This window comes from Crinia signifera, chromosome 1, assembly GCF_055691185.1.
Source record: "Crinia signifera chromosome 1, ASM5569118v1, whole genome shotgun sequence".
In the NCBI taxonomy this organism is placed as follows: domain Eukaryota; kingdom Metazoa; phylum Chordata; class Amphibia; order Anura; family Myobatrachidae; genus Crinia; species Crinia signifera.
In genome coordinates, this window is record NC_139217.1 from 106,046,002 (window position 1) to 106,060,573 (window position 14,572).

Genomic DNA, 14,572 nt, shown 5'->3' on the forward strand with positions numbered 1-14,572 from the left:
AACGCGTTAGGTGAACTCCCTGGTTTATCCCCACCTCAGGACATACTCAGGACGCTGCTGTGGTCTTTCACTTGGTTGTGGACATTCATTTATACCCCAATACTGGATCCCATGCAAAGGCGGACACCGTGTTCCAGGATATCGCTGGTTAACAACATCCATACTGAGCGAGGTCTCCAACTTGGACACGGAAGCCACATTCCATTTACTGCTGGTAACTACAGGCTATCGTTGTATTAACATCCCTCCAGGGTTCGAGACATCAAACCATCTGTCTCACACCTCAATCTGAGGACTGACTTCACCTGTGTCTTCAAACTCCTCCAGCGGCAAATTCCACGGCTGCAAAAATTGTGAGGACACTCCAGCTACAATTTCTTTCTCCATAAAGGATCCAGATCCCCAAGTCGGTAAAGTGCACTTACCTGATTGCCACAATCCAGTGATCAAATACATCTATCCCAGTATATGCATGTCCACTGAGGCGGGATATCCACTTTTTTATCATTGCAATTAATTCCAATTTACTTTTACTTCCCCCCCTTCAATCTTTTATTGAGTTATGTTTTTCATTGTTTTTTACTTGTAAATGTACACTGTATTTCTATGCTATTTTAAACAGTAAAATTTATACCTTTATAACCATTTGGTTTATTCATTGAAATAAGCGCTGCCTACTTGTTTTATACAAGTATTTTCTCCTGCTTATAGAAACACAAGGTTTAAGTAGATGTATGTGTTAACAAAATATAATGGAATGAAGTGAAAACCTTCTCCTTATTTGTGTTTTCTGTTCTAAGGAAAAAGACCAGCTCCATCACAAGCTATGCCTTCCTCTTCCCCTCCTGCTTACAAAATCACAAAGCCTGCTGCGAAGTATGGAGTGCCTTTAGCTGTCAAAAAGTCTGCAGATGCTGCTAAAAAGTGTTATGACCGAAAGCCACAGATCAAATACAGACAGGTGACATGTAATGGTTTCCTATTTTCACATAATCCCGTCATGCCCAGCAAACCCTTGTGCATAACCATATCTATATCTATGCTGGGTGTGGCACAGTGATTTACAAAAAATGCTACTACAACCATAAACATTAAACCATTTCTCTTTTTAAGGAAATATTTCTAAATATTTTTATAGAAATATCCAAATTAAGAAGAGCAAAACATATTTGCTACTTTACAGCCCTGAACAGGATCACTTGATGGTTGTAAATGGGCTATTTTTTTAGTTTTCAAAGCCTAAGGAAACTTGTGATATTTTGTAAAGCCAGCAGGTTTCCTTTTCCTTATTTTAATATGTAATTTTGGTACTTGTGTAGTTTCACGGCGACAGCTTACGCTACGTTTGAAGCTACGCTATTCGCATAGCCCAACGGCTGCCTTACTTGTAGTTACTTGTGAAACTACACAAGCAACTACCGTACTGTTGCCGGGAACTGCATCTCTGTCCCCAGCAAGCCTACTCAGCGCCTCTCTCACACCGCCGGCACCAGCATGATCCCCTCTCTTTGGCGGAGAGGGGATCATGCTGGCGCCGGCGGAGAGGTGCTCCATCCGTTTGCCATGCAGGAGCGTCACAACCTTTTTCATACCCCCACTATCCACGATGCCTGAAGCATGGTGAGCGGACGTGGATTACATGTAAGGTAATCCGCGTCTCCGCGTGGGGCTCAACACGCTTCGGGCTCGGTGGTTCGCTGCGCTCGACACACTATATAAAATCAACTCCACGCCGATGTGGATAGTGGGGTGTATGAAAAGGTCGGGAGGACGCGTAATGCGGGGCACACTGCGCTCGCCACGCTTTGGGCTGCCGTGGATAGTGGGGGTTTGAAAAGGCCCTACAGAACCCCTAACCCTGTAGGCAGGGTTGCTGTACCCTGCCATAATAGCCACTCAGACGCAGGAGCATGTCATTGCTGGAGCATCTGAGACGCTCCTGCGTGTCAAACAGATGGAGCGCCTCTCCCCTGGCGCCAGCATGATCCCCTCTACGCCAAATAGAGGGGATCATGCTGGCGGTGTGAGAGAGGTAATGAGTACGCTTGGCGGGAACAGAGATCCATTTCCCGGCAACAGTACAGTAGTTACAGTACTTGTGTAGTTTCACGGCGGCAGCCTATGCTAATAACATAGCCAGTGACGCTTAAGCGGCCGCGGGAACACTAGGCTGATTCTGACAGGAATGTAGCTGCCGCCGTGAAACTACACAAGTACCTTAATTTCTTTTACGATCCCCATGGCAGCCATAACACTGGGATATCCTCCCTTCTCCTAGTTCAGACAGAATGTTTTTCAGGGACCGCCCAACTTGGGTATATTAGTCTCCTCCTCCCTCTCCTCTGTGTCTTTTCTTTCTGTCTCCGTTAGTTAGACAGTGCAGGGGTGTTAATTTTGTTTTAAAACGGGTGCCTCAGAATCAGCCGCAGCTGAAGGGTAGCTGCCCGGGAAGAAGATGAGTATGTAAGGAGTGTGGACTGGGTTCCTGCCGTACAGCTAAGTATACCTGCCTAAAAGTAAATAACTGGACGCTGCCGGTTGGACCGGTCCGCATGGTACCTGTAGTGCGCCAGTAAGGTGCATGGTATGAAGGCGGCAGGTCACTCCCGATGGTGGGACCACAGCGGAGGGGCAGCAGTGCCTGGATTCTGTGCTGTAAGCTTACAGCTTGCATCGCGGCGAAGGGATTTGAAGCGAGCGCCGCAGGCAGAAGGGGCGGAAGCACGCTGACGCTTCACTTCCACCCAGCGTGTTCACAGGTGCGCTGGCTAAATGATTCCCCGGGTACTCGGATGGATTATTTAGTTCCGCCTGGCTATAATATGCCTTACAGAACGGAAAGCGCAGAGTTAAAGCGCGCTATTTAAACCTGTGCTGCTGGCAGACTGTCACTCGTTATCGGGAGTCTGCTAGGCTGGATCAGATATGGATCTACCTTCTTCCCCTAAGCCTGTTGATGCCCAAATGAGGTAACCCTGGTTTTTATGGGCATTAGATTGTGTTGTTTTATGAGATAGATAGTAATTGTTCTTTTGGTTATAGTGTGCCTTCTTCACCTATTCCCAAAAAGAAGACTGCGAAGAAGAAAGTTGTTTCATGTACCTGCATGGCATGTGATATGCTGTTTTCATCAGTGGATAAAGCTACAGTTTGTGGGAAATGCTTGCAAGCCCAAACAAAGACCACTAAACAAGTTGAGCAAACAGATGTATTAAAGAATCTTATGGAGTGGATGAAGAATTCATTCGTGTCCAAGGAGGAGTTTGCACAGAGTCAAAATCCTAAAAGATCCAGGGAACAAGCAGATTTGTCACAGGAAGCAGATGACTATCCAGGAGAAGTGGTTGATAAAGAGGATTCTGAGGATGAACCTGGGGAAATAGAAGACTCCAGAACCTTTAATTTGGAGCTAGTAGAGGGCCTGTTGAAGAAAATTTATAAAGCTATGAACTTTAAAGAGCCAGTAGATACCGAAGAGGATAATCCTCTATTTCAGGATAAGTCTAAGAAAAACAGGTGTTTTCCAGTCCATAAGATGATTAGAGACATGATAACCAAAGAATGGTCAAATGTTGATAAAAGAACAGGAACAAATAATAGATTGGAGAAGATGTACCCATATAAAGATGAGGAGCTACTTAATTGGTGCCTTGTCCCGAAGGTGGATGGTGCAGTAGCCGAAATTGTATCCAAAACCACGATCCCAGTAGAGGATGGGGCGGCTTTCAGGGATGCTATGGACAGGAAGATGGAGAATGCTTTACGTAAAGTGCATTCTACAGCGGCAACATCACTCAAAGCTAGTGTGGCTACAGCTTCAGTGGTGAGAGCACTCAGACTGTGGTCGACTAATTTACATACAGATATTGAGGAGCGTATTTCCAAGCAATACCTGATTAAAAGTGTAGAAATCATGCAGAAAGGCATTGAATATTTGTGTGAATCCTCTCTGGGCACGGTCTCAGCAGCAAAGACGATGGCAGCTGGGGTCTCAGCAAGACGGGCCTTATGGCTGAAACCTTGGAGTGCGGATGCAGGATCTAAAAATAGGCTAATTACACTTCCATTTGAAGGTACTTATTTATTTGGGTCTAAGCTGGACAGTATGATCCAGAAGCTTTCCGGGGGGAAATCAACCAGATTACCCCAAGACAAGAGAAATAAATTTCCTATTCCGAGTGTCGGCAGACAAGGTTATAGAGATGCTAAGAGTTACAGGCCAGGACGGCCGTACTTCAGAAGAGGCAACACCAGTACATCAAGACAAACTTTTCGTCAGTCCTTTCGGAGGGGAGGAAGGTCATGACTATCCACTGAAGGTGGGAGCAAGATTATTAATGTTTGCGGAGATCTGGAGAGAGACCATAAGAGACAAATGGGTCCTGGACATAGTCAAGAATGGGTACAGGATAGAATTTATGAAGGTACCCTACTGCAACAGATTCTTGGTCTCAAAGACTCCAAAAGACATAAGACAAAGACAAGAGCTGCTATTAAAGGTCCAACAGTTGGTGGATATAGAAGCTATAGAGACAGTACCAGAATCTCAAAGGAAGAAAGGGTTCTACTCGAACCTGTTTTTAGTAAAGAAGAACACAGGTGGTTTCAGAACCATTTTGGATCTAAGAGATCTCAATACATGGATAAAGACTCTGAAATTCCGCATGGAATGTGTGAGTTCGATTATGACGGGGTTGAAGAAAGACAAATTCTTGGCATCAATAGACCTGCGAGATGCCTACTACCATGTACCAGTATGTCATCGGGACAGGAGATTTCTCAGATTTGCAGTGATGGGAAGCCATTTCCAACTCACGTGCATCCCCTTTCAAGACATCACCCAGAGTATTTACAAAGGTGTTGGTAACCTTAATGGCGGAATTGAGACAAAAGAAGATCCAAATCTGGCCGTATCTGGATGACCTTCTGGTGACAGGAGAGTCCAAGCAGAGGGTGCAGAGAAATATAGAGATAACTATCGAGTTCCTACAAAGGTACGGATGGGTTATCAATACAGAGAAAAGCCAACTAGAACCTCGTCAGAAGATCCAGTTTCTGGGTATAAGAATAGACACCAGAAAGTTCACAGTAGCTCTATCGTTGGAAAGGTGTTTGAAAATACATCATTTAGCAAGACTACTGTTTCAGAAGAAGAGATCTCCTTTGTGTCAGGTGTTCCAGCTACTAGGCATGATGGCATCCTGCATTCACATAATACCATGGGCTCAATGGAGAATGAGAACTCTCCAGTGGCAGTTTCTCCACTTTACAAGAGACAAGGGCAGCGAAAATCAGTTGGTGTCTTTACACAACAAAACAAGGAAGTCATTACTATGGTGGACGAAGAATTTGGACTCAAGATCCACAAATCTGGAGAGCCCAGAGTACCTAATACTGACTACAGATGCAAGTATGTCGGGTTGGGGAGCTCATCTTCAAACAAGGTCAGTTCAAGGAACTTGGTCGATAGAAGAAAGTCAGAGATCCTCCAATGCGAGGGAGTTACTGGCAGTCTGGAGGTCGATGGAACAACTTTCCCGAGTCATTCAGGGTTCTCATTTGAGAGTCATGACGGACAACAAGACCGTAGTCTCGTATCTAAACCATCAGGGTGGTACAAGAGCCAAGATGCTGATGGTTATCTCAGAGAAGATTTTAACTTGGGCAGAAATAAACCTTCAGTCGATATCGGCGGTATACATTCCGGGTCCGGAAAATGGAGTAGCGGATTTCCTGAGTCGCAGGGAAATGCTACCTGGAGAATGGGAAATAAGCAAGACGGCCTTCGACTTGATTGTAAAAAGATTTGGAAAACCAGAGATAGATCTCATGGCGACATTTGGCAACAGGAAAGTGAAGACCTTCTACTCCAAATTCTATCACCCACAGGCTCTAGCCATGGATGCCTTGTCGGTGAAATGGAAATTCAAACTGGGGTACGTATTCCCTCCCATTCCGATGATAAGCAAAGTTCTGAAGAAAATAGCAGAAGACAAGGTAGAGGTGATAATAGTCTTGCCAAATTGGCCCAGGAGAGCGTGGTTCTCGAAGGTTCTCAACATGATGGTGCAAGAGCCCTGGAGTGTACCAATACAAGCCGATCTACTGATACAAGGACCAGTCTGTCATCCAGATCCAACCATATTTTCCTTAAAGGCGTGGAGATTGAGCGGAAAGTCCTGAAGAGATATGATCTATCTAATCAAGTAGTAGAGATGATTCTGGAGGCCAGAAAGAAGGTGTCATCATTAGCGTACTACAAGACATGGCTTAAATTCCTAAATTGGGGAGGATTTAAGGAAGAATTTCATGAGATACCAACTTCTAAAGTTTTGCAGTTCTTAGTGGACGGATTTGAGATGGGTCTAGCAACGGCTACGATTAAGTCACAGATCTCAGCCTTGAGCATTCTTCTGGACCGTACTCTAGCAGAGGAGAAGATGGTGAAAAGGTTCTCTAGAGCTATGAGAGAGATTCGACAGCCCATAAGATCTTTAGTAGCTCCTTGGGACCTAAATTTAGTCCTACAAGTGTTGGCAAAGGAACTATTTGAACCACTGTCAGTAATTCCAATGAAATTTCTGTTATGGAAGGTGGTGTTTCTCATCGCAATAACTTCGGCAAGAAGGATCGGGGAACTGCAAGCCTTATGGGTAGAAGAGCCCTACCTAGTGATCTTTCCAGACAGGGTAGTCCTGAGAACGAACCCAAACTTCCTTCCAAAGGTGATATCATCCTTTCATCTGAACCAGGATATAACGTTGCCAAGTTTCTTCCCAGAACCGGAAAATGAGGAGCAGAAGACCTGGCACATGCTAGATCTGGTACGAGCCATATCTATTTACAAAGAAAGAACAACCAATCTGCGGAAAACAAATCATCTATTTATCATTCCAGAAGGCCCAAGGAAAGGGTTATGTCCAGCCAAACAGACCATTTCGAGATGGGTCAGGGAAGTGATCATGTATGCTTACCGACATGAAGATAAAGTAGTACCTTCTATCATAAAGGCACATTCTACTAGGGCAATCTCAACGTCTTGGGCTAAGAAGGCCAAAGCGTCGGTGAAAGACATATGCCTCGCGGCAACATGGTCGTGGATATAACAACTGCCCACTTTGGGAACCATGTGTTAAATGAAGCTCTGTCAGTGAACTGACTAGAGAAATAAATCTTTACTTGCATATATCATGGTCTCCCTCCCATTTGTTGTAAGCTTGGGTATGTCCCAGTGTTATGGCTGCCATGGGGATCGTAAAAGAAAAGTACGAATTATAACTCACCGATAATTCCTTTTCTTGTTAGAGATCCCATGGCAGCCATCTAGATCCCTCCCAGATATATGTGTTTTTCAGAAACCGGTGAGAACGGAGACAAGCGAAAGACACAGAGGAGAGGGAGGAGGAGACTAATATACCCAAGGTGGGCGGTCCCTGAAAAACATTCTGTCTGAACTAGGAGAAGGGAGGATATCCCAGTGTTATGGCTGCCATGGGATCTCTCACAAGAAAAGGAATTATCGGTGAGTTATAATTCGTACTTTTTATTTTATCATTATTATTTGATTTATTTTATTATAATTTTGTTGTAGTATTAGATTGGAGGTCATTTTCACATTTGCTAAATATTTCAATTTGTTTCTAAATATTTCTTAACTAGGTGATTCATCGCACCCTACGGGCGCTCTTCACACCGTCGTAAGGGGCTGCGCCCCCTTAATTTGTGAACGTTTGTATATGAGAAATATGGTTAGAATTGTATGAAAGATGCCCTGTATTGCAACTTAGGTGTCCACGAATCGCGGGAGGGGGGGTCGCGGAGGGTGCCGCGAATTGCAGGAGAGGGGGTCGCGGGGGGTGCCGCGAATTGCAGGAGGGGGGGGGGGTTGTGGGGGGGTGGATGCTGCGAATCGCAGGAGGGGAGGGATTGCAGAGAATCGCGGGAGGGGGGTCGCGGGGTGGGTTGCCGCAAATCGCAGGAGGGGGGTTACGGGGGCGGGGGTTGCGGCGAATCATGGTAGGGGGGGTCGCGGGGGATGTGCCGTGAATCACGGGAGGGGGGGTCACGGGGTGGGGTGCCGAGAATCGCGGGGGTGTGTGTGTGTGCCGTGAATCGCGGGAGTGGGGGTTGCGGGGGGGTGTGACGCGAATCGCCACAAGAAAAAATCAACACAGAAAGGTCAACACATGTAAATGTTGACATAAGTGTGCCACTTCATTGGTGTCCATGTTGACACATGACAATGAATATGAAAACATTCAAAAAATGAAATAAATCTTCAAAAACTCATGTCAACCTTTTTCATTGTCGACCATAGCCGTGCCAGTGTTTTGCATGTGCCATTTAATCCTGGGGCTGCCGCGAATCGCGGGGGGTGCCGCGATTTGCGGGAGGGGGGGGTTGCGAGGGGTGGGTGCCGCGAATCGCGGGAGAGCGGGGTTCATGGGGGTTCCGGTGGGGGGTTGCCGCGAATTGCGGGAGGGGGGGGGGTCGCGGGGGGGTGCCGCGAATCGCCGGAGGGGGGGTTGCGGGGGGTGTGACGCGAATCGCCACAAGAAAAAAATCAACACAGAAAGGTCAACACATGTAAATGTTGACATAAGTGTGCCACTTCATTGGTGTCCATGTCGACACATGAGAATGAATATGAAAATATTCAAAAAATGACAAAAAAACTTCAAAAACTCATGTCAACCTTTTTCATTGTCGACCATAGCCATGTCAGTGTTTTCCATGTGCAATTTAATTCTGGAGCTGCCGCGAATCACGGGGGGCGGGTGCCGCGAATTGCGGAAGGGGGGTCACGGTGGTGGGTGCCGCGAATCGCGGGAGGGTGGGGTTCACATGGGTTCCGGTGGGGGGTTGCCGCGAATTGCGGGAGGTGGGGAGTCACGGGGGGTGCCGCGAATCGCGGGAGGGGGGGTTGCGGGGGGTGTGACGCGAATCGCCACAAGAAAAAATCAACACAGAAAGGTCAACACATGTAAATGTTGACATAAGTGTGGCACTTCATTGGTGTCCATGTCGACACATGAGAATGAATATGAAAATATTCAAAAAATGACAAAAAAACTTCAAAAACTCATGTCAACCTTTTTCATTGTCGACCATAGCCATGTCAGTGTTTTCCATGTGCAATTTAATTCTGGAGCTGCCGCGAATCACGGGGGGCGGGTGCCGCGAATTGCGGAAGGGGGGTCACGGTGGTGGGTGCCGCGAATCGCGGGAGGGTGGGGTTCACATGGGTTCCGGTGGGGGGTTGCCGCGAATTGCGGGAGGTGGGGAGTCACGGGGGGTGCCGCGAATCGCGGGAGGGGGGGTTGCGGGGGGTGTGACGCGAATCGCCACAAGAAAAAATCAACACAGAAAGGTCAACACATGTAAATGTTGACATAAGTGTGCCACTTCATTGGTGTCCATGTCGACACATGACAATGAATATGAAAAAAATTAAAAATAAATCTTCAAAAACTCATGTCAACCTTTTTCATTGTCGACCATAGCCATGTCAGTGTTTTGCATGTGCCATTTAATCCTGGGGCTGCTGCGAATTGCAGGGGGGGGGGTGCCGCGAATCGCGGGAGGGGGGTCGCAGGGGGGGGTGCCGACAATCGTGCAAGGGGGGGTCGCGGGGGGTCCTTTTTGCCGCGAATCGCGGGAGGGAGGTCGCGGGGGGGTGTTTTTTCCGCGAATCGGGGGGGGGGGGGGGGGGGGTCAGGGGGGAGGGTTTACAGCGATTCGCGGGGTGGTGGTTATGCCGCGAATTGCGGGAGGGGTCGTGGGGGGGTTCTTTTTGCAGCGAATCGCGGGAGGGGGGGTCGCGGGGGTGTTTTTGCTGCGAATCGCGGTAGGGGGGGTCGCGGGGGAGCGGGTATTTTTGCCTCAAATCGCGGGAGGGGGGGAGGTTTTGCCGCAAATCGCGGGAGGGGGGCGCTCACCTGGTGGCTGTGGAGTAGCAGTGCTGGGCACCATGGGAAGGCAGTGGGTGTCTGGCACTGTCTGTGGGCTCACTGGGCTGGTTCTCTGTCACATACCTCCCAACATGACCCTCTCCAGGAGGGACACAATGCTCTGTTTCTAGACTTCCCCTTAATGTATGATTGCCATCACCTGTTTTAAACAGGTTAATTTCTCAGAAAGGTGTTCAGCACAGATGAAGGCAATCACACATTAAGAGGAAAGTCCAGGAACAGAGCGTTATAGACACAGACACCCACTTTGAGTGACAGATGTAGCCAAATATATAGTAGATATCAAATTAGGCCTTTTATACCCCTTTCACATCGCACTTCTAACCCGTGATTGGCGGGTCAACCCAGTTCGAAGGCACCAAAGTGAATAACAGGGGTCGAGCAACCGAGCAATTTAACCTGAGTTAAAAGAAGGGATGAACTTGGATTGTCCTTTGTATAATGGGGGATGGGGTTCTGTGTAAAGAGGTATGACCCCTGTTTGACCTGGGTTTACAATATGAAAACGGTACTGGTAATCCCCTTACTCTAAAACCACATTCTGTTCCTGGGCATTTACTACCCATACACATATTTGATAAAATATATCTTCCCACTATGGAAACAGGTGAACTATAGTATTCCAGTTATAGAGGCGATGACTTTATATTCATTTGGTGGTATGTCCCGGTTTCTGGTGAGTTTTACAGTTTGCATGTTCTAATTTGTAGTTTCACTCTTTGTCCAGGCCCCAGCAGTGCCAATGAAGAAAATGAATCCAGTAGAAGAAAGGAGGAAAATGTTTGAGGTATAGAGATGCCCCCTCCTGCTATCTTTAAAGACTGCTTTATTCTAACTCTGAATCAACTGGAGGGATTTGAAGTGCATTGTATGGTTCAGACTAAACCATTACTGGTGTTAAATGAATGACCCAAACCAAAGCCTCTAAACCTTTCCTCCTTGTTTCTTCCCTCGTCTGCCCTCTAACCAAATTTTCCTTGACAGTCAAGCATCCATTAACCCTCTCACTCAATAGGGGCACTAGCATAGCATGGGCAGTTATTGGACTTGTTCCTCTTTCAGGATGTGTCTAAGAAAAAGAGACTGGACATTAGACAGCTTGAGAAAGAGAAAAGACAAAGGGATCAGGTGTGTGCCCTTCTTTCTTACTATATTGCGTGTCTGATTTCTGTGTTTGTTGTATTGTTCCCTGTTGTAGAAAGACACTGGTACAAAATGAAATGCTCAGTGTGCATATACAGTTTTCACATCAAATAATTTTTCAAACACCGGTCTGATAAAGTTGTATCCTGTAATATATGGGGCGTAGTATAACGCACTACAATCAAGTGCCTCATTTTTTTAAACTCCTATTTTAGCTGCTGTATGTCTTTTAATAAAACAGTGACTATAGTATACATATATCTTGAGACCCTGAACATTATTCTAGATGCTGCATCCTGCTAAACAGGATCCTGTTCGACTGCATACTTCTAATATGCATTGTGTAGATGCAACCTTAATGTGAGTTATTGGGAGAAATTGAATAGGATGAGAGATTCAGAAAGTGAGAGATTTGGGAAGAAATCCCCCCCCCCCCCTTTTTTTATTTTAAGCGGTAAGCATTCACACTTCAAAATCAAGCTGGTTTTGCAGTGGAAATGATTGCCAGTTTAAAAAATCCTGGAGATTTCTTCCCAAATCTCTCACTTTCTGAATCTCTCATCCTATTACATTTCCCTCATTTTGTTTAAAGCACTACAAACTTTTTAAAATAATAATAATATTTAGAGACAAAACTTAACACTAAGCATCTAGTGTTCTCCTGTCACAATGTACACGCATGCAACTATGGTTCACAAGTTTTCACATATCAGCCAGCTCCGTTTATACATGTCTGGAGTTTTCAATTATAATCCTCTCTTGCCCCTTACAGGTCATGTTTTTATGGGGGTTTGCTAATGCCTGTGTAGATGTATAACACAGACTCTCCCACCATTAGGTTGCACCTACCTTTTTCATTTGTCTCTGTTTCTCAATGTTCCCTAATAACTGTAGTTGTTGGCAAATGTTAATATTTGTTTTAACCCATTACAGATGAACTTACTGAAAGCTGAACAAATGAGACGACTGGAGAAGGAAAGGGTGAGCTGCATTTTGTGATTGTGCTCATTGTGTTTTACCACAAACATAGTCTTGGTGACAGCATGTACAGGTACAGTACACCACTGAGTTGCCGGGAATCGATGGTCCAAAACCTCTTTTAATCCGGACAGGTTTTCTTTATCCGGATTAAAAGAGGTTAAGGACCTCTTTTAATCCAGTACATTTTCTGTGCATGGGCGTAATATGAACTACATACTAGTGTCAGTGGGTTCAGCTTCTGCAGACACTGTGGGTGACACAGCAGGCAATGGTGGGGCTGTTATGGTGTCTGCTGACAGTTCAAGTGACAGGGATGTGGCTATGCCTTCCAAGAACAGTCGTGGTACAGGTATAAAGCGATATTACGATAACTGGATTGCAGTGTTTCAGTAAAGAAGCTGTGTGATACATAAGGTCTTGGTTCCTCAACAGTGTATGACATAAAAAAGCAAAGGAAGAAAATATTGCAGTTCTTTGCAGGAATTGAATCTATGAAACAATGAGCATTAGGAAAACTATGAAAGCTGGTAAAAGCACTGAGCTTGATCGAGTGTTGTTGGAATGGTTTCGACAATGTTGGAGTGATGGTGTGACTTGTCAGGCATCATGGTACAGGAACAAGCTAAGTTGTACCATAAAGCACTAAAACTTGACTAGAAGTGTGATTACAGTGTTGGGTGGCTGCATAGGTTTAAGACACGTCATCAAATTTCGATGTATAAATGTGTGGAGAAAACCGTCAGATGATGAGTATGTGGTTGAGTTTCCAAAGCTTGTGGCTGACGAAAACCTCACCCCCCCCCCAGCTAGTTTATAATGCCGATTAAACTGCACTGTATTGGCAGTGCACCCCTAGAAAAACTAGGACAGAATTAGATTAAAAAATCTAAGTATAGAGTTACTGTCCTAGGTTGCTCCAATGCTGCCGGACCTCACCGATGTAAGCCACTAGTGAAAAAAGTTAATGCTCTAGACCTTTTAAAAGATTTTCAAGTGTATCCTGTAATTTATTATAAGAACGAATGCATTTCCACTTGATGAAAGAAAAACTGTACAGGGAAAGGTCAAAACTTACGAAACAACCTCACCTTGATGTCATGTTTAGAAGCTATGCAAGAATGTGCCTCAGAGCAGTACCTATACGCTAGCCTCTCCAATTCCTCCAACTTCTAGAAGAGGTCCCTATTCCCCAGACATCCCAGATGAGTAGATTGTAATAGGAGTGGGGATGTGTAAGGTTTAGCGTAGGTTGTTATGGGAGTTGGACTGTGGAGGGATTACAGTAGGTTGTAATAGGAGTTGGGCTTTCGAATGTTTAGAGTTGAACTGTGGAAGGCTGTAATATGAGTTTGGCTGTGGAAGGTTTAGAGTAGGTTGTAATAGGAATTGCATATGGATAGTGGTAGATGCTCAGGGGTAGATTTATGAAGCGGTGATAAGGGAGGAGAAGTGATACAGTGCCTGTCAGCTCCTATTTAAACCCAGCCTGTAACTTTAACAGTCAGAAGCTGATTGGCCAGTGATAAAGTACCAGGTACTTTATCACTTCTCCTCCCTTATCACTGCTTCATAAATCTACCCCTCAATTAGTAATACCACTCAGGTGCATGCAAGGGAGGGGTTAATAATGAGTAAGTAAAAAATACATTGTTTCCCCCCAGCTCACTGAATGGTATTCGTAACCAATCTGGAACACTACATGATAAATAGAATTCAGAGATATTGGTTACATATACCTGCGCAGGTGTATGACATGCCCCCAAGCCGCGTCAAGCCTTCTCCGTATATTGGGGTCCCTAGCGCTATATCTAGGTGCAGGGTGCGGCACCCCAAAAGACAAGCACATGCTAGAAAGCCCAGAGCGGCACACCAGTGAAATACTATAGTGTTAATAAATGTTAGTGATAAGAAGCCGAAGCTATGTATAGAGAGAGAAAGAGAGAGAGAAAAAAAAAAAAAATGAAATTAATATTAAACAAATAGTGTTAGTGAAGAAAATAAAAAAAGTGTTAATAGAATGTATGCCGCACTAGAGCCACCCAGCCCATCCAGTCCAGGAGCACCGCATCCCACACCACCGTTACCCTAAATTGGGTCTACGATTAACCAGCAAGGAGCCACATGATAATGGCTCCTTACTTGATATATCTAAACTAAGAGCTACCTACCTTGGAGCAACCCCAAACTACTCCATGTGGCATATCAGGACCTGCAATGCATCTCCTCCTAATGCAAGTACATTCTAGAAAATATGGTTTTCGGAATAATTTAGATAAGGGATACTCAACTTGTAGTATGAGATTAACAGCAGTACTTTCTACTCTGCGTAATAGTTTCACAATGTAGTGCATTTGTTTAGTGTACCGTGGCTGGAATCATGGTCAACACTTATGAAGGAGCCACCTAACCAAAGGCTGTTACTATGGTTTGGTGGTAGAAGATGGCTTGTAGCTGAGCCATTGGCTGTAATTTGGGTA

At 45.4% G+C, this 14,572-nt stretch overlaps 1 protein-coding gene across 5 annotated transcripts in view; it reads left to right on the forward strand.

Annotated features, from left to right (window-relative positions):
* The window catches only part of NEK1 (NIMA related kinase 1), a 74,028-nt gene that overhangs the window by 19,603 nt on the left and 39,853 nt on the right, over window positions 1–14,572 (forward strand). For 3 of the 5 annotated variants that reach the window (XM_083170996.1, XM_083170991.1, XM_083171011.1), the window contains exons 10-13: window positions 801–961; window positions 10,699–10,758; window positions 11,034–11,099; window positions 12,048–12,095. In XM_083170996.1, the coding sequence (XP_083027122.1) occupies window positions 801–961; window positions 10,699–10,758; window positions 11,034–11,099; window positions 12,048–12,095 (335 nt within the window). The remainder of the gene's footprint in view (window positions 1–800; window positions 962–10,698; window positions 10,759–11,033; window positions 11,100–12,047; window positions 12,096–14,572) is intronic. The other 2 variants (XM_083171007.1, XM_083171003.1) reach the window with 1 other exon arrangement.